The 27,561-nt window shown below is 38.1% G+C and overlaps 1 protein-coding gene across 2 annotated transcripts in view; it reads right to left on the reverse strand.

Annotated features, from left to right (window-relative positions):
- Nucleotides 1-14,330, reverse strand: part of sema3fa (sema domain, immunoglobulin domain (Ig), short basic domain, secreted, (semaphorin) 3Fa) — a 40,937-nt gene extending 26,607 nt beyond the window's left edge. For both annotated transcript variants that reach the window (XM_057337253.1, XM_057337252.1), the window contains exons 1-2: nucleotides 13,891-14,330; nucleotides 13,168-13,337 (exon numbers count right to left, since the gene is read on the reverse strand). In XM_057337253.1, the coding sequence (XP_057193236.1) occupies nucleotides 13,168-13,297 (130 nt within the window). In that variant the 5' untranslated portion in view covers nucleotides 13,298-13,337; nucleotides 13,891-14,330. The remainder of the gene's footprint in view (nucleotides 1-13,167; nucleotides 13,338-13,890) is intronic.
- Nucleotides 14,331-27,561: the final 13,231 nt, after the last annotated feature.

Below are 27,561 nucleotides of genomic sequence, written 5' to 3' on the forward strand. Positions count from 1 at the left end.
ACGGATGATGACATTTGGCATCTTTTTTATACAGCGCGAGCTGGGCAGTTATGAAGTGAGGCTTGATTGTATTGTTATTCTGATGTTATATTCAATAAAATAGTCATAAAATGAGGCGCGTCTTTATACAATGTGGACTGTGCAGACTCGCGTCTTCTATATACAACGCGGGCTGCGCAGACATGCGTCTTCTATATACAACGCGGGCTGCGCAGACAGGCCAGTCTGATCTGTACAGTGTGACCTTATATGCCCATAATTCCACAGTCAGACTTGACTTTGAGCATGCGAAAATCGATTGGACGGTGGTACGAAAATGGGCAGGAGCAATTCCTCCATTTTCTGCATTTCTGTACCGAGAGGTCAGGCTTTGACGTTTTGATCTTCTTATTGGTCTCACGCACTCAAGTGATGCGAATTCGCAATATCTTCGGACAGGCTTGCGTTTCCGGTCTGACGCATTCGCATGCGTATGAATGGAAATCAATGGAACGAAAAGTCAAGTGTGAGCGCGGATTTAGCCTTGTTCATATGTTTACAACGCGATTTGCAGCCTACTGTACAGAGCAGCGAGAGTCACGTGACGAAAGTGAAACGTTTGTTGGAATCACTATGCCAGCTCAATATCGTCATGTCTGTCAGCCATCGGCGATGGACGATTTCATCGTCTACTGGCCCAACCCTGATCTAAATGCAAAATTATGAAAAGAAAATATATTTGTATTGAATTTAACATATTATTCTTACAAACTATGTTCAAACTCAAAATAAAAATCTATATTTTTTCTCTATATACAGTGGCTTGCAAAAGTATTCATCCCCCATTTTGTTATGCTGCTGTCTTATCTTAAACTACTTTAAATGATTATTGTTTTACATTAATCTACACTCCATGCACAATAATGACAAAACAAAAAACTGATTTTTGACAGCTTTGCAAATTTATTAAAAATAAAAAACAAAAATAAGTACTATATTATATCACTATATTACATATACAAACATACAGTATATACTATACATGTATATAGCAGATTTCAGATCATCTCTGTTGAGAGCTTGTATGTTATATTATAAGTATATAATATTTTTTTCTCATAACAAAATCAGCAGACAGTGCGAAACAGATGCTAGTTGACTCTAGACAGACACCTAACACATTCCTCCTGGCGTCTGTCCAGCACGCACTCTCTCTTATCCTATTATGCTTTTTTTCCGTATCTCCGTTTCCATCTTGTTATCGAGCAAATACGTTCTCATTTTACAGGAGGCTCAAACTGATGAATTGTGGGACGGTTTTAACGGTGGGACGTGTGCACGATGTTAAAAGCCACATTTATCCTTCGCTCTCTCCGATTTCACATCTGTTTCTCTCCATCTTTAATTTCCCAGGATAAAGGTTTAGCATATCTATTTTGCAAAGCTCATGTCTCCACTGGGAGCAGTTTGACGGACTCGAGATTCAAGCTGCAGAAAACTGTAAAAAGCAAAAATGATTTGGACTCCGTGCTATATTTTTCAACTATGAAGGGATGATACTTAATCTTTAGGTTTTAACCAAATTGTGTCTGAAAGAGGAATGATTTTGACCTTTGTCTCTATACTGCGAAGGCTCTAAAACTGTAAAAATGATTCAATGTTCTGTCCAGGCACTGTAGTGATCAGACCACAATTAATGAAATCATTTGTTTGCCAAAAGATTCCTCGTTTCTTCTTCCAGACATTTTGGACGCGACTCTCAGAATATTGTACCTTCATCTGCTGTCTGATCCATTACATTGTTCTTCGAATGATAAGAACGATAACAGAATTATTTTTACTATTCGTTTTACACTTTAAGTGTCTTTACTATTCACAATGTGTTCATGTTTATCTTGATAATCTCTTTCAAATTCTAATGAATTAATCTGTTGTTCAAATACATTTTAATCACTTGTTAATATCTGGTAGAAGATCAAGCGAGAGTTAATATTACCACGCCATTTCATCTGAGTCAAATCCAAGTGTCTAAAAGTATTCCCATCTTGTGTTGGTGGCAGCAAGGACAATGATTTTTCATTAAAAATGTATTTCCCGAGTAATTGTAGCCGGGAATATTTCACTCCAGCAACATAAACATGTCAGTCATAGTTTCATTGGGGATTTTGTGTGTGCGCACGTGGGATGAGAACATGACTTCGTCCTATATTAGACTTCACTGGTGCTTCTTTGCTGAGGTGCATGTAAAGTTCAAAGCAGACCGTGGGTAGAAGAGAATTAGCAAATTGGACCAATTTTAACTGTTGATTTTGGGCAAGAAAGGAGATGTGAAATGCAAGAGGAGGGAAGGTGAAAAGAGGCAGAAGAATGGAATGAGAGGAGAGAGAGAAAGGAAAACAACAACGCCAGTCCCCATTGACTTCTTTTAAACAGACACATAACCAATGCAAGTCAATGGGTGCTGCCGTTGTAACCAACATTTTTGAAAATATCTTCTTTTGTGTACTGCAGAAGAAAACCGTTCAGGTTGGAAATGACAAGAGGGTGAATAATGATGACAGAATTTTCATTTTTGGGTGAACTATCACTTTAAACAACAACCTGTCTAGACTGTTCACAGCCACCAAAAGACAGCATCATTTCCAGCATCGGTCACGCACTGCAGGCACACCCGCACAATATTCACACATGTAAACAGCATTGAATGTGGTCTCTTGAGACTCAGAAACACACGCATCTTCCCACCCCTCTAATTCACCAGCCCACCTGTATAATTTCTCCACAGTGACATCTGGATGAGGGACTTACCTGAGAGACGCACAAACAAGCTCTCATTGAATTAAACACAAGAGAAGATTACTGGTGCTGCTTACAATAATTATGATTGCAACATCTTATCAACCATATCATTATACTGTCAGGTATGTAATTCACTCAAACTTGTATTTACTTTACAAAACACTACATGAGCACAGCACAGTAAAACCAGGTTTCATATTTTCCCTTGTCATGTAAATGATTCTAACACCAGTACATAATATGTTTAGAAAAGCGTCTTCCCCCCCCCCAAAAAAAACATGCTGGGGCAATACTACAATACACCATAATTTAAATAACTTTTTTTCACAAACAATTTAATTGCTTTTATTATTTTTACACATACACATACAGTATTGAGGTCCCTAAATGTTAACAGAACATAAGCATTAACTCTCTTCTTTCCTTTCTAAACTGGTTCCTCTATTTACCTTGTTCTCTCTTCTGTCCTTCACTGTCCTCTAAAATCATAAAGGAACGCCTGCCAGTCAGTGACAGACACATTTTTCCTTTTACCACCCCATAACCCTTGTTGTGATTCACGTTGTGTTCTTTCCATCCCTCCGCTCGGATTGGCCAGCTCCCCCTCTGCTTCCTCCCCATCGCGATGCTCCGGTGTGTCAGAACGGGTCATTGTCTGAGTCTAAGTACTGCCTCGGCATTAGGGTCCGTGCCTGACTGACAGATGGTAATAAATGGTGGCAGTCTAAAACAACATGAAGAGAGAGGAACCCTTGACCTCACGGCCCCCCTGAGGTCAAGACTGTCTAGTAACCTCCAGGCTGTAACTCCCACACCCAAACCACATCTGGAGGGAGAATATCTTTCTGCGGCTTTCTGTGCATGTGTCAGGGAATTAAACAACTTGGCTTGTCCAGACTCAAATTATTTCATGTGGGGTCATTCATTTGCTTATACTTTAAAAAAGTATTTGCTTTTTTATTACTGTAGATCAATAGGAAATACAAATTTCCTGGAATTGGATGCAGAAAACCACAGCGATTAAATAACAGGTGAAATCTGCCATAACGCAGCGACAGGTAACAAAAGAAGTGCTTCCATGGCAACCAAACCAGCAGACACAAGGAGAAGGCATTGTCAAGTTTGTTGATGGGAAGACACAAGTGGACGAACAGACACATGCACACACTGACATAAACATGGAATATTTATAGAGATTAATCAAATAAATCCACAATCTTCTTTTTTTTCATATCACTCTGCCTTTTTGGAGGAACACTTTAACCTTAAAACAACAGCTGACCCAACAACTATATACTCAACCTTATATCGTTCTAAACCTGAATAATAACACAATATGAACAACCATTGCGTGGAAACAATTAATATTGGTCTAAGAAATATAAAATATAATATAAAATGCAAAGTATAATTATATATTAAATAGGGCTGTCAAACGATTAATCGTGATTAATCGCATCCAGAATAAAAGTTTGTGTTTACATAATATATGCCGGTGTTCTGTGCATATTAATTTTGTATTTATAAACACATACACATAAATGCATATATTTAAGAAAAATATAACTATTAATAAACTTTTATTTACAATTTCAATTATTGGTAAATATAAATTAATACCTTAAAAATTTATAGACAAGTATGTGTATGTTTTGTCTTTATAAATACAAAATTAATATGCACAGTACACAGATATATATTATGTAAACACAAACCTTAATTCTGGATGCGATTAATCGCGATTAATCGTTTGACAGCCCTAATATTAAAGTATGTACAAATCATATCTAAATTATATTTATTATTATATTATACATTTATTAAATCATTTTATATTGTATTTAATTATTATATATTATATTGTTTAATAATTTATTATTATTATGTTTTCTAACGCCAATATCCTAAAAATATATATATATATACATATATATATATATATATATTTTTTTTGTCATTTGTTATCTTTCCCACCAGCTGAAAGAAAATTTTAATTTTGGGTCATCTCTAAGACTTGATTAAATCTCTTGCATCTAAAGAGCTACTGTTAACCACATTTCAGATGCATATATTTTCTGTTCAGTGTCAAACAGCATCTCAATAACAAGTTCTGGACTCCCCTAACTGCACAAAAAGTGTCACGGGGGTCCAGGTCTGTGGTTCAGTAAAGCTGCCTGGCGTCAAAGGCTGTTGTAACCACCCATTACAACAGACCTAAATGTTGGTGTGTCTGAACAAATCACATCACGGTGGACCACACAGTCATTTTTCTTCTCCATTTGCGGTGAAGGATCACAATAGGACAAATCAAAGGGGATATTTCACTTCCTACCGGGTGCAATTAGAGTCCAAGAGAACAGAGACTTGTGTGACACCAAAAGAGTCATGTCACTCCCATTTTAATGTCACTAAACAAGTTGCAGAATTTACGAAATTACACTAAACTTCAGTTCCCATTCCATTATATTCTAATTCTCACTTGTATTTTTATTTTCATAATAGCCGATTGGGGCAAGTTGTCACATGATTTAATTTGATCAATTCACACTATTTTAAAGGTTGTTGTCCAAAACAGTTTTATATTTTTGTGTTAGCTTGAAATGGAAAGTTCCTGTATGCAGTTGTTACACAAAATGTTGCATGTTGTCACAAAAGGTAATAAAGGTGTAAATATTTGTTACCTTCATACACTCAAGACCTAGGTCTTAAGTTATGTGCCTACAGAAACTGACTTCTCAAAATAAACATACCTTGGGAGTAAGAAGTGTGACAACTAACCCCAGTCGAACCTATACATCCATTGGGTTATTTTCAGTCTCTCTTACACATTTTATTCTCACAAACCACAATTATCATGGGACAGGCACAAAAGACACCATCACACAACCACAATGCCCAAACAGAGAATCACTGTCTCGCACTCATCACAGTGAGAAAAAGATTTCCCCATTTTCCCAAACTCGCTCTCCAACAGTAATAGAAAAATGTTTTGATTCTCCACATGAGCTTACAGAATCCCTCACGTTACACTCGAGAAAGAAACACATCAAACCAGCTGACAGTGCTATCCAGATCGGATAACCTTTGGTTCTAAGGCTGTTTCAAAACAAAGCAGTCATCTACAATCTTGACACTTTAAGTGTCTTTGACGCTAACAGTGTATTAGTGATGAGCGCTACAGACAGATCGAAATGTAACGTGAGGGGAGTGATTGTGTCAGAATGAACTGCGATTAGTTAGATGAGAACAGAGGAACGATAAAACCGTTAATACATACAGTCTGCACACATGAGTGTTGTAAGATGAGTGTGGATGTGCTTGGCATGTTGTACAATGAAGATAACAAAAAGTGATGACAGACAAATTTTTCTTTGTATGCAGAAAGAGAAAATGATTTTACATTAGACAACAGCAGCAAATCGTATGTTGTGGGGCTGCATTTAAAGACAGAAATATTAATAGTCTTATTTTTCTCTTTTATACAGTAGCTTAGTTATTATGTTGGTTTCCTATTGCGTCAACTTGATGATCACCCAAAATTCCAACACAACTTCATGGCAATTCATAATTTGCAGGAATTTGTTGCATCTCTTTTGCACATTTTTGTAAAACCTGCTTATGGGCCAGCAATTTTTTTCTAATAATCATACTTTTTTGCGCACTTCGCATCGTGAATACAAATGACCAACATCATAAAGTATAAGTTCCTGTTAGATTAGGCTGCAAAAATCACAAAATGGACACAAATGGCAGTAAGGTAATGTTGTAAGATTTAATTTTTATAACTATACAATTAAAAAATACACTATGTGGATAGCATACAATTTGATATTTGAGAAATGTTTGAGTTCATATATAAATATTTTAAATGTTGGGATTTTGGCAAATCTGAGCACATTTTGAAACATTACGATCTCTTCTGACTCTATAGCAAACGCACAAGCCTGAGAAGCAGTAGGTCTCCACTACATCTCCATTCAATTGAATTGGTTAAAGGGATAGTTCTCCCAAAAATGAGAACTATTTCATTTACTCACCCTTGCAAACCTATTTGACTTTCTTTCTTCTGCAGAACACAAAAGAAGATATTTTGAAGAGCGTTGGTAACCAAACAACATTGGAACCATTGACTTCCATTGTAGACACAAAACCATTAAGACATTTCTTAAAATATCTTCTTTTTCTTCCACAGAAAACACCATATACAGGTTTTGAATCACACGAGGGTGAGTATATGATGACAATTTTCATTTTCTGGTAAACTATCCCTTTAAAGATACCTTTTTTTGCAAACCTTTCTTATGATTTCCTTTATTAAGTTAAGGAGTTGATGATCCCTCAAAAGTGCCTGGACGTGACCGCCTGGACCCTGAGTCTCCATGACGGCTTCTTGAAATGAGCATCTCCCTGTCAAACACACGTCCACTAACCCACACGCCCATCTGTATGACTCGTCTGACCCAGACCTCACCCAAAATGAGTATCTGTGCTCTTTCTCTCCTTATGGTTGTGCTCCTACTCCTTCGGGAGGGTGACATGTTGACACCTCCCCTGAGAGCAGAGCGAATGAAGAGAAAAGCTAAAGATGACAATCAAGAGATAAAAAATTTTGTGAAAACAGAGATAGAAAGTAAAACTAGGAGAGAATCCAGGATTATATGAATCGCTAAAGAAAAAAAAATTACATTCCCGCCAATTAATTTTTTTCTATTGGGTAAAATTTGACCTGGATATATTTTCATCAGATCTTTTCACCAAACAGATCAAAGGCACTATAGTTCTGTAGCAATACTGTGACTTTTAACTTAATATATTGTATTATATGAATACAACGTATACAATATCATCATGATGCTGAATGAATACCAAATTCACGTGACATGGTGTTAACAACAATTTTAAACAAAATATGGGATCACCATGATTAACAAAAACGTCCGTATTGCCATGGTACACGCCTAAAAACACGCTTACTATGGTACTCTTCGGTATGTTTTTGTTTGAGAAATACAGAGAAGAGAAGGTAAGGGGTGGTGTAGGAGTGCAGGGTCTCTATATTTAGCTCTGCTGCTGTCACCTCGGCTCTCCGCTCAATGTGACAGTTCAGATCCAGCTCAGCAGCACAGGATGCTGGGATACACCAACACCTTGACACAACCGCACTGAGAGCATCTGCTGCACCCCTGCATCACAGACAAAAACATTTGCTCTCATATAAAACGAATGTGAAAATCTTTCAAGTGCCAATACTAAATTACGAACCACTAGACTGAGACGTTAATACAGCACATGACCACATCACCCTTTGGCAAAAAGAAAAGACCAGAGAACAAAGAACAGGCCTCCAAGACCTCGCCTGTCTGCGTCCCATACAGCCTTTTCTAAGTGATTCTTATGAAGCTGAAACTCGATGTAGGGTCACGAGGTTAAGTTTATTTCTCTGCCAAGCGCTCCATTAGAGAACGCCCCATGGGAGCAGCTCAGAATAATGCATTTTAGATGATTTCCATCTCGTTCTGCTTTTTAATACCGTTTTGATACATCGCTGCGCTTTCGCCTACAAAACGAGAGCACGATTGAGCTTGTGAGCTTTAGCTAAAAATAAAAAAGCTCTGTTACCTGAAGACAAACGTATTTTTAGTTGGATCAGGGAAAATTGATACAAGACGCCGCTGAGGGAGACTGAAGATCGGGCCAAAAACACAGACAAATGCACACACACACACACACACACACGCGCGCGCATGTGCGCGCACAATCGCTTTCAGATAATTTCCCATCATCACCACAGGTGAGACATGTCTGAAGTAACAATCCTCACTGATTGGCATTGTGTGTAAAGCTGTTAGTTCATCTCTGATGTGAAATTGTGAGAGACAGTCTCATCTTCTGTCTGAACGGGTCTCTTAGGCGGATCTTGGCAGGTTGAAGGAGGTTCACCTTTCAGAGAAACATTGATTGCTCAGGGGCTCTCTCTTACACATGATTTTTCCATTCTCTGTCTATCTGCAAGTGTGTGTGTGTTAGAGAGAAGCACTTAGTGAATTCTCTCGTGTCACGATTGACCCAGTTAGAGTCCAGTTATAGACAACATAAGGATGAACTAAATCAACTCATGAGTGTGAAGTATTGCGTGTACAATAATTCGAGTTGTTACTAATACTTTCTCTTTATCTCTCTCTTCCTGCAAAATGAAAACATGTCATGCTTAAGGCCAAACACGTTTTCAATTACAAAAAACAAATAAATGGCATAGAAAGTATTGTAACACTAGTATGAGATAAGAAATCAAACATATCCTTTAGCTATACAGGTATCTCGGTCTCAGCAGATGCTCTGGAATAAAGTAAATCCTGCCATTTCATTATATAGGGGTGTACACACATTGTTTGGTATGGATATAAGATAATAAAATCTCACTTCAGAAGTATAATTCCAATTGGCTGTTTGGATATATTTGTCTCCATTTTCACACATGGCCCATTATTGCATCCAGGTGTTTCTCAACAATGATGAAATAAACAGCAAGAACCGTTAAATGCTTTCAAATGGGGTGGTAGATTAGTGTAACAAGCATTTATAGGAGGAATCTGTTCACTTTTTTCCCACACAGAGTGAGGACGGACTGCCTGAAAGGGACCTGCTCCTGTTTTTGGGGTCATGACCTCAGCCCCAGCACCCTTAAATAGGCTGTTATTAGAGCTTGTTTGAAGATAAAAATAGACTCCACCTCAGACAACCTCACTCATATTGTGCCCTGGTCAAATATTTAAATGAGAATGTATCTTGTTTACAATGTCATTCTGAACAGAGCCAGATATAGCTAACGTGAGTTTTAATTAAAGCTAATGCACTTTTAACTATTGTAGGCCAGTCTATCAAGAAATATATAAAGATTTCTAAAAGCTCTCAAACCAGAGGCTTTCACAATCTCCCATTAGAAAAACTTCACAGACTATTGTCTACAGCAGACGGGCTGTTTTAGAAAAACGTGTTTTGCAGAACGTTACCCACAAGGATGTCATAACACTTTGTTTGCTTGATTTAATCGTGATATGCATTGCTGTCCTCTCCACCTTCACATCCCTCGAGCACCTTGAGATTATGGCTTCAAAGTGTCTGCGTACATTCGTCTAACTGAGCAATGAGTGTACTATCCTTCTGAGACTCTACCGATGGAATTTAAATTAAAACAATGTGCACAAACAACACCCGTGGCACTATTCATACACACACAGGCACACACAGCATTCCTCCATGAACCAGCCCTTGGTTTCTCAACCACTGTACAGCGATATGATATGCATAAACATGCTCATAAATCCATTGTCATGTCCAAAACGAGGAGTTATGCGAGTGCTGGTACGCAAAAAGATGAACTTAGCTTGCCATGTGACTCCAGAAGTCATCTGGGCTACTTTTTAGCATGTAAATCCCAGACTTGCAGAGATAGATGGAAAAGAGGGGATTTAAACAGAAATGTTTAAATGTGTGTGGTGTGTATGCGTGTTAGAAAGAAAAAGGAAATCAAAAAAGTCACCTTGTGTTGCACAGACACTTTAAGTTAGCGATAGCTCACCTAAAAATAAAAATGCTGTCATCGTTTACTCAACCTCTTGTCATTGCAAACCTGTATGACTTACTTTCTTGGCCAAAAAGAAGATATTTGGATGAATGTTGGTAACCAAAGAAACGGCGGTACCCATTGACTTGCATCGGTTTTGTGTCCATACAATAGAAGTCAATGGGTACCGCCATTGTTCGATTACAGGCATTCTTCAAAATAGCTTCTACTGTGTTCTGCAGAAGAAAGAATTGACAAGAGGGTGAGTAAATGATGACAGAATTTTCATTTTTAGGTTTTGCACAATCCCGAACACAAAATGAAAACTGAAGGCCTGAAATTCCCTAATAATTCATGTCATAAAGTCATGTCCGATACAGTTCACTAGACCTTGAACTTCACAGATGATTTATCTTGGCTTCCAGAAATGTGCCGGCCTGGACTGTCTGTAATGTAAAAGGGCACAAGACGACACTGGTATCTCCTCTCTTAACTCACCGACACCACCAAAGGCAGCCAAGTCCTCCCTCAGACTCTGAAACTGACTCTGTCTGGCAGGGTTCCCTGCCCTCCCTACATGCTCGTACTGGAAAATAAGAAAGAGGGAGATACCAAATGTGTGTGCGAGTTTCACTTTGCAGCATTTTACCTGAATTCCCCCAGGGAAGATACTTTGAAAGGCATTAATTTCTTTACCCTGTTTTTTTCTTAAACGGCACCTTAAGCTACGTCGAATCATCACACACCATGCATGAAATTGCATATTGTCTAAAGCAGAACTACTTAACACGCGGCCCTCGGGCTGCAGGAGGCCCTCGAGTTCTTCTGGCTTGTGTGATGTTGTCATTATTATGGCAACTGCAATAATCACAAACATTACTTCTTACCATAGTGATTAAAGGCCGGGCTGGAGTTATTACAGCATGTACAGTGCAACATTAAAATGTCCAAACCGGTTAAGATCGTATAGTTTATATCAAGAACATCTGCAGCACAATAACGTAAAACAGGGACTATTCTGCCATCATTTTCTCACCACTTTAACCTGTATGACTTCCGTAGAACAGAAAAGAAGATATTTTCAAGAATGTTGGTAACCGAACAACAAAGTCACCCATTGTATTGCACTGGTTTTGTGTCCATACAATAGAATTAAATGGGTACCGCCGTTGTTCGTTTGCCAACATTCTGCAAATGTTGACTGTGATTTTGTGGCACCGACTGTGAGCTTTCCAAAGTTGACCAATTGTGCTCTAAACAAGTAATAAATCTCATCCAACACTTCAGCATTGTGCCACCCCATTACAGCCACAAACAACTTCTGACCTCATGACATAAACAGTCGTACCTCATATTTAAGTAACTGAGAGAGACGTATGACAGGATGTCCTGTATATTTCAAAGACTTGCCACAGGGCACAAAGCCAGATGATTATGGCCAAAGCTTGGCTTTCGGCTAGCCGCCATAATGATTTTCTAATGACCCAGACAGAGTACAAAACCAAAACAGGATTCTGCTGAGCTTGAGCTGTTTGTGGGACAGAAGAGCTGAATTTAAGCCAACAAATGTACTCTTTTTGCACAAAACGAACAATTTCAGGGCAGGGACATGCTTGAAGTGTTTAGTTAAAGCTGTTGGACTGAGAAATAAAGAAGCCAGACATATAAACCATGATTTATCTAATGTGCTTCCAATATGTCCTACATAAACCAGACCAAGTTCTATTTTTCATCAATAGTTCTGCTGTGGTATTTTGATAATCTCCAGACAGCTCACAGATCATGTTTTGTCATATCACAAGCTGAAATATCCCTCCCATGTATACTTGAGATATGTTCTCCAGTGTGTCTTGGCAGTTAAGAGTGGATATTGTCTTGACTGACAGAAGTACAGTACATTATCACTACAAGCACAGGTCTAGAGAAACCAACCAAAACAATATGAGCAAAAGCATACATCTATCAGTATCAGTATTCATTTTCGATAGAAAGCCTTAATGTTTAAACTTATAAGCAAATTTAACAAAATAAGGAACATTTTCTTACATTCAAGCAATATTCAATGTTATATGCAGCTGTACATTTTTCCAGCAAATAAGATCCTTAGGAATAAAACTCATGCCCTTGGCATGGTAGTGCCATGTTCTTCCAAAACCATTGTGATGTGAAGTAGAAGTTAGAAATGCACAGTCCCTGAAAATGGGAAACTACCAAGAACACAGATGTTCAGAAGAAAATAGTTCAGACAATCCGCAAGGGAAATACTCTTTCAGAACTAAAAACTAATTGCATTGCTTAGCCAACCAAGAGGCGTGCACAAACCCCAACAGACCCAACATGAAAACCAATTCCCTCAGAATGGGTTAAACTCGCAGTCACAGAGTGATGAGCAAACAAAACATTCAGGTCTTTCTGTTTGGCGCGCTGTACGTCCAGGAGCGTTAGAAAAAACAACTAAAGAAACACAAAAACGGGCAATTCAGGACATAGAATAGAAAGGAAAATTAGTTAAAACTCTCTGAAATAGAAAGGTGAAACGGACAGGTAACAGAAGAAGGGGAGTGTAGCTTGCTCAGCAATTTATGAGCCAAAACTGAAAAAGCCCACCAGACTCAATTAAAGAAGGCTTGCATTGAAAAACTATTACAGCAAATAATACAGCCAATATAATGGAAGCTAATTTAATATGCACTATGGATTCAATCTAGATCAAATTTCCAGTTATGTATATATTTGAACAGCAGTGAAGCTCATCTCCAGCAGGGGCTGTAGGCATCCACAGAGCAACAGTGCGAGAATAAGCAAACAGAGGAGATGCATCCTACCTTTGAAGGACAGGGAGACTCGTGGAACAGAGGCGGGTGGCAGTGAAGACAAAAGGTTGCTGTGGACCGAGACAGCTGAGAACACAGAGGCCAGAAGGGTCCCCAGCACCAAAGTCCTGGCTCCCTGCATGGTTGCTTTATCCAAAGACCCACTAGAGATTTATTCAGTCCTATGTGGGAAGGCACAAAATATTAAAATAAATATGAATGTGCTGAAAAAAGTTCCTGATATATTTACCTTTACTGCGACACTCAAATGATCACATCAGTTATTATTGGTTGCTGTGTAGATTTATTTCGATCTGATTTTGCTCAAATGTTTTTTGTTGTTGTTATACATGTTTACAGGACAATAACAGTATTCAATAGGACCATCAGCGTATTGTAATCACTAAACAAAATAAGTTAACACAAAAGGATGCTATAAATGAACTTCAATTGTCAACAGCAGCGGCATTTTCCTTTCCAGCAAGAATAAATCATTCAGGATGTATTCTTAATATATGTACATAAAAACAATTTTTATTCTGAATGACTATAATATTTTTTCAATAACCTCACCCTCTTAAAAAAATGTGTAACATCTGCAAATAGCAAATGTGTGTGCCACCTCTTGGAATGTAAGATTGGATAAAGTGCTCGATTTAGAGTAAAGTGTGAATGAGATGTTTTTATTTCCATTCATTTAACCTTACAATAAACTGCAATTACCGCAGAACTCACCTACAACACGTCCGATCCTATGTGTCCCAACGTGCAAATCATTTGCGATCCTCAAACAAACGCACGCGCATAAAGAAAAGCAACGCGTCCACCAAAAGTAAATCGTCCGTCACTGCATACAAGTGTCCAAAAAGTACTCGCTCCTTATTTTCCTGCTTTTGACTCCGATTCCGTGCTCGTACACCCCTCGACGGGAGTTTTTAAACGCTCCCTTGTGTTTCGTCCAAGCGTGGCCGCTCTCATCAGGTCCAATGCTCGTCTGCCACTGAAGGAGTCTGGCAGGTGGATAAAGCGCTGTGACTCCCCCTGGGCGGAGACTTACCTTAAAAGTAACTCCCATTTATATTTCCCATGCAATTTTGCATTGCGAATACACGCGCAAAATCAAAACAAAAACACGAGAGATGTTTGTAGTGGGGGTGCGATGTTTATCATCAATAACTGTGGCATCAAATAGATCTGTAGCGCGCTCGCCTGCCTCGCGCTCTCACTCACCCTGGGCGACGCGGCCGACGCCCACGCGATACACGCGTTCACGACACTAGAGAACAGATATTTGGAGATGAAACACATTTTTAGTGCTTTGTTCTTGGGAAGTGTGTGTTCGGCTAGCTATTTGTTAAGTTAAAAGGGAGTTTAACGATATATTGTATGCGGACCATCTGTTTTCTGTTCATTTATTCATATTGCATATTGAAGTTCATAGTTAACTTTTATTTATATTCAGTCACATAACTGCTAAATATAGAGTCTCCATCTAATCATACCAAGAAAATAACTATAGCCTATAGAATAAATTCCCCCAAAATTACATCTGCCCTCAGGAGGCACAAGGCTTCCTTGGTTTTATTTTGCTGGTTAGAATGGCACGCTAAATACTTGAGGATTATGTGAAATTTCTGTGATAAAAACATGTAATTTGTGAAGATGTACGCAACAAAAGCGCAACTTGATGTAAGAGCAGGTTTGCACAAATAGCTAGCGGCTGGCCTGACCAAAGTCATGACAGCCAGGCCTATTCATCAAATAAACAGAGGAATTGCAAAACAAACATCCAAACCACAATGCGCAAAGCTTTAATTAAACATCTTCCCTGAAAGATTTGTGAGTTACAGTACACCCTTTGTTTTCTTTTACTGTTTGAGTGTTGAGGTTACGCAGAGAAAATATTAGGATTTATTAGGATAGTGTAGTATGGTGAAGGCAGTGGCTAGTGTTGAAATTCTCTTCAGACCCAATTGAACTTATGCAACTTGTTTTTTCAGCCTATGAAAAAGCAACAGTTCTTTCTTAAAAATGTCATTTAAACAGTATGTATCATTTGCTTCTATCTCTAAATCAAGACAAAAAACTTGAACAATTGATTGTATGCATGTACATATATTGGTTTTGAAAGCACGAAAACAATTTTTTTATGAACTTAGATATGACATATATATATTGAGCACAATGTAATATAACGTGGGACAGAGTTAAAATCAGTCAAATAGTTTTCCTGTGATAAACAAATCTCTCTAAGCATTCCCTTTGATGTCGGAATGTGGGTCTGAGCTCTCTCTCTCTCTCTCTCTCTCTCTCTCTCTCTCTCTCTCTCTCTCTCTCTCTCTCTCTCTTTGGAGAAGAACAGATGAAGATAGGCAGATAGAGATTTCTCTCTTTCAACACCTGACTGTCTGCTAGCGAAGCATAACAAAGTCATTCTGCGTGTGTGTGTTTGCGAGGAACAGACAGAAGTCTGAAGTCTTGATAACCAAAGTGACTCATTGCAAGCCAATGCTTCAAAAATATCTTCTGATAGAAATAAGAAAATAAATACAGAGGTGTAATCGAGAGCATTTGAGCTATAAGTGACAGGTTGCAGTCGGCTATAGGAAACAGATAACAGGTGTGAACCAGGATGGCAATGACACGGAGGCACAAAATGGCCTTGATTTTCACACACCAAGCGAGACAATTACCACTCTCAACTCCGTGGAGCATCTCATTATCTCAGCATCAGCAGTCAGTCAAAGCTCGTCTGCGAGTATATTTCAGTCTATTACAGAGGATTTTGTGCCGATGCTTTGAACAGAGACGGTGATACGCACAGATGGATTAAGCTTGAGTTGATAAGTCTACTCAGTAATGAAGGTTTGTTTAGGCATTAGATGCAGTTTGATTTAAACTAAACATATCACATGCATTTCGCTTAAAAAAACACAATCAAAACGATTTTCTCAAATTCATATTTTAATAATCTGTACAGCATATGCAATTCTTTCCATGCATTTCTCTTTTATAATTTATATCTGTAGGCCTGTGCAGCTTCTTCTTTTTAATTATATGAGCTATTTGCTGTGGCTTTTTACGACTGTTCATAATCTGATTTTTGATTCTTTTTAATACCATGATTGTGCAACCAGATGCTTGGTAATTAAATTACATTAAAAACATGGAAATTTCCTGGGATTTTTATGAGGTGTTTTAGAATCAGATATGATGGTATGGAATACTCCTGGTGGGCTCTTTTGCCGCTTTCTGCAGTATCTTTGATATTAGTTGAAACGTCTGGAGAAATGGATGGATCCTGTCTGTGTAGGGCATTATTACAGCAGAATGGAAAAACACTTATCGCTTACAATCAAGGAAAAGTGGGACTGGAGGAAATGACATAATTCCTTTGTAGTTACTTGAAAGATGGAGGTCATGGGAAAGTTGTCTACTTGCTGTTTTCCATTTCTATTTGGGAATGTTACATACTTGTGGCTAAACTGACAATGCTTTCATCTGCCAAAAAGAGTATAATACTATCAACTTGAAATGTTACAATATGATTGTACATACACTCTTCTTGATCAGGTTTATAAATATCCGTGCTTAGTTCTGTCTAATTTTCTATAAGACAGGGTTATATACGCCCACACACACACACGCACGCACACGCGCAGACGCGCACACACACACACACACACACACACACACACACACACACACACACACAGGTTAGAGCACCTCTGGTGCATGTAATGACTGATCGTGTACTCACCACTCAGTCACTGCACAGTAGCTGCTACCGTTTACCTCTGAGATAAGACATTAAAATTGCACAGCCTCCTTCACCAGTCTGCTGTTCATTAGCATTTAAATGGGAAAAAGATAGTCGTGTTTGCAAGTCATAAACCTACAGTAATGAGACGAGTGACTTCAGTGCACTAGATTTCTGTCTACTCCCTCGATAACAGAGAAAAACTTTAGGGTCTGTCAACACAATCTCATGGCAGTTTGTGACTATTTTACGAGGTGGCTATTTCATATGAATTCGTACAAACTTATTTGTACGTGTTGGTACGATTTGCTTTGGGGCTAGAGATGATTAGGTTTAGGTGTGGCCATGTGGGGCTTCATTATTTTTTTTTTATATATGCTTCTTTGTACAATTCACTTCATATGAATTCATACGAAGTAGGCAACCGGTAAAATAGTCATGAAAAATTGTTTGAATCTTGTGTTGTACTTGTAGTGTAGAATGGGTCACACAAATCCAACGGCTCACTCCACATCTCCCCCTCCCTTTTGAAACACTACGGTGGCTGACCCAGGACGAAAATGTTGGCACGTTTTCGCTTCTTTGCCGAATGAGATTGAGTTTACCGATCGCGCTCTGTAGAAACATAACGCTTCATTATGTAAGGTCTTTATACACATCTGAAAACAGTTCTGTATATTATATTGCATTTCTGTCAATAGATCCTCCAAAAAATTACACATTGGACCTTTAAAAGGTCAGATGAAACGCAATCTCATGACAACGCGCAACATTGACTAATTTGTATGCGTTTGTGCGATCTTATTCGAACATTTGAGAAAATCGTGTTTTGCTTCAGGGATGTGAAGCGTAGGGGTGGCATTTTTATTTTTTTCTAATAACCATTTTAGAAACAGCAATTTTACAGCAAAAAAATAAGTAAATTAATCAATTTAAAACGACTTGTCACACACATACATAATACTGTATACAACGTTTTGCAATACAATGGTACGGTCACTTTGAATTGTATGTCTCCAATCTAATCTGTTGACCCTGAGTTATAGGCTTGACCAGACAGAGGCCTTAAACACATACTTTCAATCTTTTTAAACAAATAGCTTTCAAAGATGATAGCCTGGTTGTTGTAAATCTTTTACAGATTCTGGTTCAATCAATGCCCGTCACGGTTTGGCAGAGGAAGAACCCAAGTGCGAGGCAGCATTACCAAAAAACACGAAACTTTATTAAGAACAAACAAAAACCCACGATGGGGAAAAAAACAAGAGCATAACTAGATATATAAACTGGAAAAAAACACTTCCCACGAGGGGGAAAAACAAGACTTGCTCTTAAAATGACAGCAACAAGACTAAATAATAACACAACATCAAATCAGGACAAGGAATCCAACAGGGAAGGTAATTCAACAAGGCAAGGAAACAAAGACACGAGCATACATGCAAAGTTGCAAAATGAATCAGCACAGGACAGCAAACACAAGGGTATTAAATAGGGAGCAAATCAAGAGGGAACAGGTGCAGGGCATGAAACAATTAACAAGCAATGATAAGGAAACGAGAGGGCGGTGACACTGACGAGACAGGAGAAACAATGATCCTGCCACAAGACTGAGAAAACCAAGACTATGAGAGGCAGAATCATGACAGCAACTGTATTGGGACTGGGGACTGGAGGATTAAGTTGAACCTTAATCATGTTTTGTCTATGGTTTTCATGCTGGTTTTTGTGTTTTTAATTTTCGGAAGAGCCTACAGGCCTGTTCGTACAGTACGTACAGTAAAAATGCACTGAGCATCACAAAATTTTCCTCTTTCCCAGGACTAAATCCATGAGCTTTACTTTAGCGGTCACATATGGATCCAATCATGGCTATTACAAACTGAGGTGTCCCACGAATAACAACAATGGTTTCATTTTCAAAATGGCCCCCGTCTGAAAAAACCTTTCTCCTCACATCCTGTGGCCAGCAGGGTTGTGTAACCATCGTCCTGTCAGTGTTGGCTGTACGAATCCCACCTCAAACGCCTACTCGCCGCCCCAGAAAACCACAGACGTCCCTTATTTGGATGAGTAACCCAGTGAATACTTCTTCTAAATTGAACCGTGTACTTGATATACAAAATCCAATGCTCTGTTGACCAAGGGAAATGGGCTGAGGGACAGATTCTATTGAGTGTGGAAAATAATGTTATGTGGATCATTCTTAGGAGATGGAACCAATTCTCTTGGGATTGATCAAATGAGAAAAACAAAGAAAGAACTGATGTCAGGTCACTGCATTGGATTGGAGGTAGCATCGCAGTCTGAAAAGTCTTTTTGAATGCTCTGTATGCCTTGTCCTCGTGTTGATACCCATTTTAAAATGCCGGTTTTACAAAAGCGGCTTTGCCTCCTTCCTAAAAGCAGATTATCTATACATCTATTGTGATTTTTGCAGAATTTTTTCCCAACTCAAACAGGTTGCAGTGACACAAGGACTTTATAGCAAAAGATAAAATACAAAAAAAGTACAAACTGGGTTTATTAGGTCTGGTAGCGTACCAATAGTGGAAGTTCAGAGATGCTGACATGTCTGCAACCTCTGATTTAGGGCAGTAACATTGACTTTCATGCACAAAACCCTGAATTGCTGAGCCACATCTGAGCATGTTTAAATCCCTCTGGATTACTGACAGTTAAGATGCCTTCCTGTGGGGGACATAAGGCTTTAGATATTACAAATGCAATGATATGAGTGGTTTTCATGCATTTCTGGGTGTACTTCTGCTATAGCTTTGACCAAATGATCCAATTATGCCATTATACAGAAAGCAGCTATAATTTATTTAAACCTAATGAAGCATTGATTCATAAAAAATTCAAAATTATGTGTATTCTGGTTTAATCCACTTTGAATTTAGTGATGTGGCTACATTTATATTTATTAGTTTATTAGATGCTTTTATTCAAAGCAACCTACAAATAAGAGAGAATTTAACATTTTGTCTGAGCACTACTAATATCGTTGGCTGATTTGGAATACTTGAATTTTTTCATTTCTGAGTTGCTTTGGATGAAAACATCTGCAGAATGAATTAATGTATATGTTTCCAGGAGTGACATGTATGCAAATACAAGTACACAATGTTAATGAAAGAAAGATGAAGACTACGCACTCAAGTCCATCTTGCTTGTTCATCGCGTGTATCGCCAAAATAGCTTTACAAAACTTTTCCTGACACACATTTCGTAGCATGAAACATTTTATTTAATATAACCAAAAGTAATATGTAATGAAAAGGCTTTAAAAATATTGTACAGTAGCCTACATTAAGAAAGCATAAAGGTGGATATTCCATTCCCTGAAAATGCTACAGTAAGATTTAGAAACATGATGAATGTTAGTACAGTTGATGGCCGTCCTGTTTAACACAAAGCTGACATGACAATGTTCACACATCTGTTCCTGGAATTTCCTACAGAATGCATGTTTTCAAGACATATGTTATCTCCTTCCCAGATGTCAGCTCCCAGTATGAGTTATCTGGTGCGTGTGTGTGTGTGGTTCTCACTGTGGTTCGGCTTAAACACCAGAAAACACAACATGTGGCTCTGATCTTACAGTGATGTCACAGTTGCCCTTTTATTAATCCTTGAGGAATGTTTGTGATTGGCTGCAATGTGTTCCACATTTTAAGTTCCCTCAGTAACAAAAATCAAGCTTTGATTTCCACAGCTATGAATCTACAAAACCAAACAATTCTGTCAAATACAGATTATAGGCATGTATATATGACAAATATGAATATATGTTATTAATAGGACACTAAAATGGCATTCGCATAAAGCTTCAAAAAGCCACAGAGGGATAGTTCACCCAAAAATGAAATTCCTGCCATCATTTACTCACCCTCTGGTCATTTCAGAGCTGTATGACTTTCTTTCTTCTGCGGAACACAATAGAAGACATTTTAAATAATGTTGGTAACCGAACAACTGTACCGCCATTGTTCGGTTACCAACATTTTTTTAAATATCTTCTTTTGTGTTCTGCGGCAGAAAGAAAGTCGTTCAGGTTTGAAATGACAAGAGAATGATGATAGAATTTTCCATTTTTGGTGAACAAAAAATGAAAGCATTTGGGGCAGTTTGCTTTGCATATACAAAAGCCTTAGCTTTTTCTGATATCCAGCAGTTGCAAATTTATGATTTCATGTCTATTGCTGAATGCTAAAGATATGCTAATTGATAAAGCTGATGAAAGCTTGCACCTTCTTCACTATAGCATATACATGTGTGTGCAGTGTATACAAACTTTCTCCATATACCATGAATGTATACCGTATTTATGTATGAATTGTCCTTCTGTCACGATTCTGCTTTATCTTGTCATGGATTTCTTGGTCTTGTGGCAGAGTCGTGGCAAAGCCTTATGTTTAGTGTGAGAAGCCATGGGGTGTTTACCTTTTTGACATTCCATGTGCTTTCTCGTGTCTTGTCATTGGCCCCGCCCCTCTCGTTTCATGTATTGCTTCCCTGCCGTGTCTAATGTTTCCCACCTGCCCTGTGTCATTATCCCTCGTTTATGTTCCCTATTTAATGCCCTCTTGTTTCATTGTCCTGTGCTCGGTCATTGTATGTGCTTGTTCATGTCTCATGCGGTGTGCTGGTTCCCTGAGGTCCTGCCTTGCTCTGTGTGTGTGTGTCCCTGTATATGAGTTGTGTTTATTTTTGACTTTAGTTCGGTTTTGCCCCCTTGAGGGAAGTTTTGGTTTCTAGTTTTGTATTTTAGTTCGTCTTGTCAGACACCCCCTCGTGGGTTTTCCTTTGTTCAGTGTTTTGTCAAATAAAGTATTTTTTGTTAACCTCTTCGTTGCTGCTGCCTGCGCTTGGGTTCTTTCCACCCCCATTCGTGACACCTTCACAGAAGGTTCTTCTCTCCAAAAAAGAGCAGCAGGATAAACTATTCTAACATTTGACCACAAGACCCAACACAAGTCAATCAAAAGCACCATACCCGAGCAATATTTTTGCTGCATGAGCTGAAAAGTTCCAGCACTGTAACCTCAAGTGACCTCAAACTCATTAATCTCAGCGGTACGAATGAAGCTTGACAGCGATGCCACCCTGAATCATTAATATTTAGTTATGATTATCATTTCTGATTTTAAATGAGTATCCATTAAAAAAGAAAATAAAAACCAGCACACAATCACAATGACGCAAATTTGCAGTTTAAACTTGACATGGTAATTTTTAATCAGACAAATGAGATACTAATGAGACTGACATTTTACACTGATGAGCTTTTGACTGATGAGGTGACGTTATGAACACACACTCAACTGCACGGTAGTCATCGATCATCCACACAAAAACAATATTCAGCGTTCAATGCGGGTATAAAAAAGCACAATGGCATTAGTCACATGACCGCTGTGTATAAAATAGATTTCAAAACAGATTCAAAATTGTTTAGACAGACGCTTGTCTATGTGCACTAACTGCATTTCCACAGAAATCTAAACTCACAAACATATGCAAACAATCACTTCAAAAACACTGCAGATCAATGGACGCATGCATCTGGTCTATATTTGTGATAATCATCATATGGTATGGAGCTCATTATGATAGGTGTCCAGGTCAGGTTTAGACAGACAGTTAGATGTCAATCAAAAATTTGCTTTTTGAAGAACTGGCTGTACTACCAACCTCCCCCACACCCCAGAGGTCAAATCATAAGGGTCATTTGTACTATGCAGCTGAATAAATCAGAAATCAGAATTTTAAACGAATTCAAATTTCACCACTTTGAGTATGCGTTGCCATTTTTGACACACTCCCCAGGTGCTATGCACGAACTTCTAAAATGAAAAAGTTTCAGGTATTTCTTAACTTTCCTTTCTGTGACTTTTGTTCTCAATGTATTATTGCTTTAACACAAGCATATTCATTTTAAGGTTACAGAGGTCACAAGTTCCTTCTTATTCTTTGATCTGAAACCACTGTCTTATATCTAAACACCAAAGGCTTTAGCGAGACTAGTTCAAATGCCGTGCTGTGAAACCGACAGGATTTTCTCAAAGCAGCAGGAGCTCTTCAGTATTTTAAAGCTAGAACTTTAATTTACACCTTTAATTTGGCATTAGCATCGTTTCACACATCTCAATCTTCATGCTTGTCTACCCTCCCTATTCACACACTTCAACTCCACTCTTCTGCCTTATCAAACACTACATATAAACTATTATTACATTCTGTACCCCCATGGCCATGAGAGCTTATTTGAGCCTGTACTGAGACACTAAGCACTTGTATGAAAAACATGTATAATGATGCTGTAAAGTATGTTCGGTCAAATTCATCTTTGTACCTCATATATTGGTTTTGCAGTTTTTACAGCTTAACTGCTCAGTGCTATACAGAGCCATCCATCCCACTGTGCACATGTGTGTGCTTGTATGTGTTTGTATCTGTGTCATGTATGATATTTCAGCTCCTGGGGATCATACAGCACCATCGTGGGTAATGTAATATGCTGTCTATGTAGTGCGGATGAAGTAAACGTGTATGTGTGTGCGTGATTGTTGGGTTTCACAGTTTTCCCAAGTAAATTAGGGTTTGTTTTATTCACATCAAACAAGCTTTAATCTGTAATAGACGCTATAATTAAGACTCCGTGCGGAGTAAAATGTGCCATAATTTGGACCAATTCATTTACAGCTGTAGTAGTCAAGTGAAAATACTAATTTGAGTTTAAACTGAGAGCTTCAAACCATAAAAAAATAAGCGACGCACAACAAATATCTGTGATTTTGTTTATATGAGGTAATTTCCATGTGCAATTCTACACTTGCTTCAAACTGTTACTGTCAGCAAAGAATCACATTTACTACAGTTATTTTGATATTCTGATATTATTTACTGACCTGTCGTTCCAAACTACACGCTGTGACATAAGAATATCCGAAATATTCTTTTCATCAACATAAAACTGACCAAAGCTCACAGCCTCAATAATGCAAGACACACAACGTGAGGCCCGGATTAAAATTCTAGGCGTATCTTGACATCCTTAGCACAGACATGAGAGTTCTCGACCAACTTTAAACTTGAATGTACTTAATCACATGCAAGTAACTGTTAGTCATCTGATCTAACTTTTGGTTACTTTTATGATGCTTTTATAGTACTTCGGTTTCTTTTTGAAGGTTTACCCTCACAGTATTCACTTTCATTATATTGAAGACTGTCATGATAATCTTCAACTATACACCTTCGTAGCAAAGAAAGTCATACAGTTTTGGAATAACATGAGGGTGAATAAATAGCAGGATTTATTTCTGGTGAACTATTTCTTTAAGGTCGTTAATTCTGACATGAAATGAGTCACTCCTAAAGAAATCAAAGCAGCATCTCTGTGTGTCTCTTTCTTTCTCTCTGTTTCCCTGTCAGTCAAAGGTTGGTATTCCTCTAATCAGCTGTCATCAGTGTAAATGTGAGCTGACTGCTTTTGGCCACTGAGGACATCAGGCAGCTCTCTGCTGTCAGCTCCCATTAGCCCTCACTACCGTCATAGCAGACTTCTGCCCCATTAGCAGGATGGCAATATATATTATACATACCACAGCCTAAAAAAGGTGTTATGAAACATTTGTTTGGCCGGAAAGTACAACCATCTGACCATCTGGAGGATGGAGATCTGAGAAACAAAGCACAGATGAGGGATCCATCTTAAAAGAAGCAAAATTATATATTTAGCTACATTTATAACTTAACTTTACTTTTAAAGAATTATACTCGACGATCAACAATTTACTTCCTAATTCAAAATTTCAATCCTACAAGGATTTAGGTCTTGGACAGCTAATCAAGACTGACCACTGTTGCAAACTTTGAACCATTGCTTTTGGGAGTCCCAAATTCGATTTATTATTTATTTTTCTTAATTTTCGGTTTTTAGGACACATTTAGGGGTCACACAGCATCACGACGCCTTGCATCCTCAAATTTCAATATTACTGCGTAAGTCTCTCTCTCTCTCACTTTTACCATTGCGACTCTCTCGTTTTTCTTTCTTGTCAGTCTGAAAGATGTCCTTATATGGTTTTTGTCAAATGAAACATTTTAAATAAGATAATAAGACGTATTAGGAATACTTTATTTACAATAAAAACAGTAACTTTTGGCACATGATATTTCATAGTATTTTTAAATATTCGATTATTCTGTTTTTTGCATCGATGCAAAATCGTTCACATCAGCATCACAATGCATCGTAAAATCAATTATATTTAATACCGTAGGCTTAACATTTTGTAATACTTTGTTTTATATTTAATATTATAATAAAACTTTAACAAATTTACATTATAATAAACGCACTGGATTTATTATAAAATCCGCACTGGAGTTGTTTGGACTTTAATGATGGATGTATGTGCTTTCATGAGCATCAGCATTTTGAAACCCAAAGATGATGACACAATGACATTTGAATATAATATAAAATCATTTGTTTGTGTTTGACTAAAGAACAGAAGTCATACATCTGGGATGGAGTGTGAGTAAATTATGGGAAAAGTTTCAGATTTGGGTGAACTACTTTTAATGAGTTAAAAAGTAAATGTAATTAGGAAATGTACTGTATAATCAAAATATTTCATTATAGTTAATAAATTAACTGTGAGAGTGATGTTCTCAAAACGTCCTGCAGGTTTCTTCCATGTAGGCCTATTTATTAGTTATAGTGAACCACGTGTGATGGCCTCTCATCACTATGGAGACTACAAACTTGACACAACTGACACAAAATTATCAATAACTAGCTCACCTACCATGAAAATCAACCAATTAACAACCAACTTCTAACCTGATCCAGCTGTGTCTTTGATTCTTGGAATCAATAGTGTGCTTTCTCTCTATGGCATAATCAGTTCGGGTACATTTGACAATAAACATCACCTAACCATCAGAAGCTGCTTATGCATTTAATCAAGTAATATCTAATTGCTGGTAATACGCAGTACTCGCACAATTTTCACTAAATTGCTGCTATTTTAGCTCAGATTCGTCTTTAATTGAGATTTTCAAAGTTGACATTTCAAGCTCAGTTGACTGAAGGCAGAAAGCTGATTGCTCCCCAGCGGAAAACTACAACCCCTCCCCCTGCTGTCATGATGGTGCCACGACCACCTCATCAGCCCTGGCACCCCTATCCGCACAATAGGGAAAGCACGAGGGGATTGGTTGAGGTTGCGGTGGGATCTTTGGCTTAATATCTGATAAGCATCGCATGTGACCAAGTGGCAGAGGGGGGGGTCCGTTCAATATTAATGCGGCACCAGAAGGTTTCAACCTGTGAGACGGTTGACAGGTTTGTGCCCGAGTCATATTGAACATATGTGCACCTGCATCTGTTAATGCCTGTGACCCTACTGGGACCAGTTAACACGATTCCACCCGCAGCAGCAAAAAAGCATTTTGTGTGTATATCAGCATTACAGCAGCACGTGCAAAATTACTCTGGATGGTTGGACAATGTTAAATTGGTCTTTGATTCCTAGGGAAGGAAAAAATCCTGCTGTAAGAAAGGAATTTAACTGCCTTATTACCTTTAATAAGGAATACAAGTGTCTTTAAGGAATAGTTCACCCAAACGTTGATTTTTTTCATTATTTACTCATCCTTATGTCATTCCAAACATGTAAAACCTTCTTCTGCAGAACACAAAAGAAGATATTTTGAAGAACCACAACATTGGACCCCATTGACTTCCATTGTATGGACATAAAACAATTTCTCAAAATATCTTCTTTTGTGTTCCACAGAAGTAAGAGTCATATTCAGGTTTTGAAAGAGGAGAAAATGAGGGTGATTAAGTTATATCAAAAAAGTCATTTTGGGGAGAATGATTCCTTGAACATCTAATAAATTAACTGCATTTTTTTTGTCTTATTAGAAAATTAGATCCATCACATCACTTTTGCATTTAAAGACATATTTTATAAGAACAGTCAATTTTTGTTCTTTCTCAACAGCTGTTCTTAATCTTTTTCAAATATGTGTGATTTCTCGTCTTTAGGTGAGTTTTGACCTTTGCCGACCCACATTTATGAGATCCTGGTGTCACATTAGGTCTGTTCTGCTTGTTAGACTAGTCACGCTGAACCAAACCCGTTCTGCCAAAAACTACAGACCACACAGACACAAAAGCTGTTATCACTACTCAGAACAGCATACCCACTTTCAATTATTTCCATTACTAAGTGCTTTTATGGTTTTAATGTGTTTAACTTTCCACAGATGTGCCCAGTAAACAGTGACGACAAACACGGTTTTATTCATTTATTATTCTGTGGGCCAGTTTTTTTTGTCTGTCTTGTCAAAGTATCTTTATATGTAAAATTCTAGACACCATCGATCATCTATGTCCATTTCTCTCTCATAGGGAGTTATCACTGCTAAACCACCTGAGGTTTCCTTGAATACATGAAACCCCAATAAAATCCTCTCTTGTAGTCACAGCTTAAAAAGTGTAAGACTGCAGATGAAGATAGATGGAAATATGAAGAAAAGGGCAAGTCTCACCTGTCTGTGATGAATTATTCAGTGAAAGAGCCAAGAGTAAATGCTGTGTAAAAGGAAGTGCTTCAGGCTTG

The sequence above is a fragment of the Triplophysa rosa genome, linkage group LG7 (genome assembly GCF_024868665.1).
Source record: "Triplophysa rosa linkage group LG7, Trosa_1v2, whole genome shotgun sequence".
Taxonomy (NCBI): Eukaryota; Metazoa; Chordata; class Actinopteri; order Cypriniformes; family Nemacheilidae; genus Triplophysa; species Triplophysa rosa.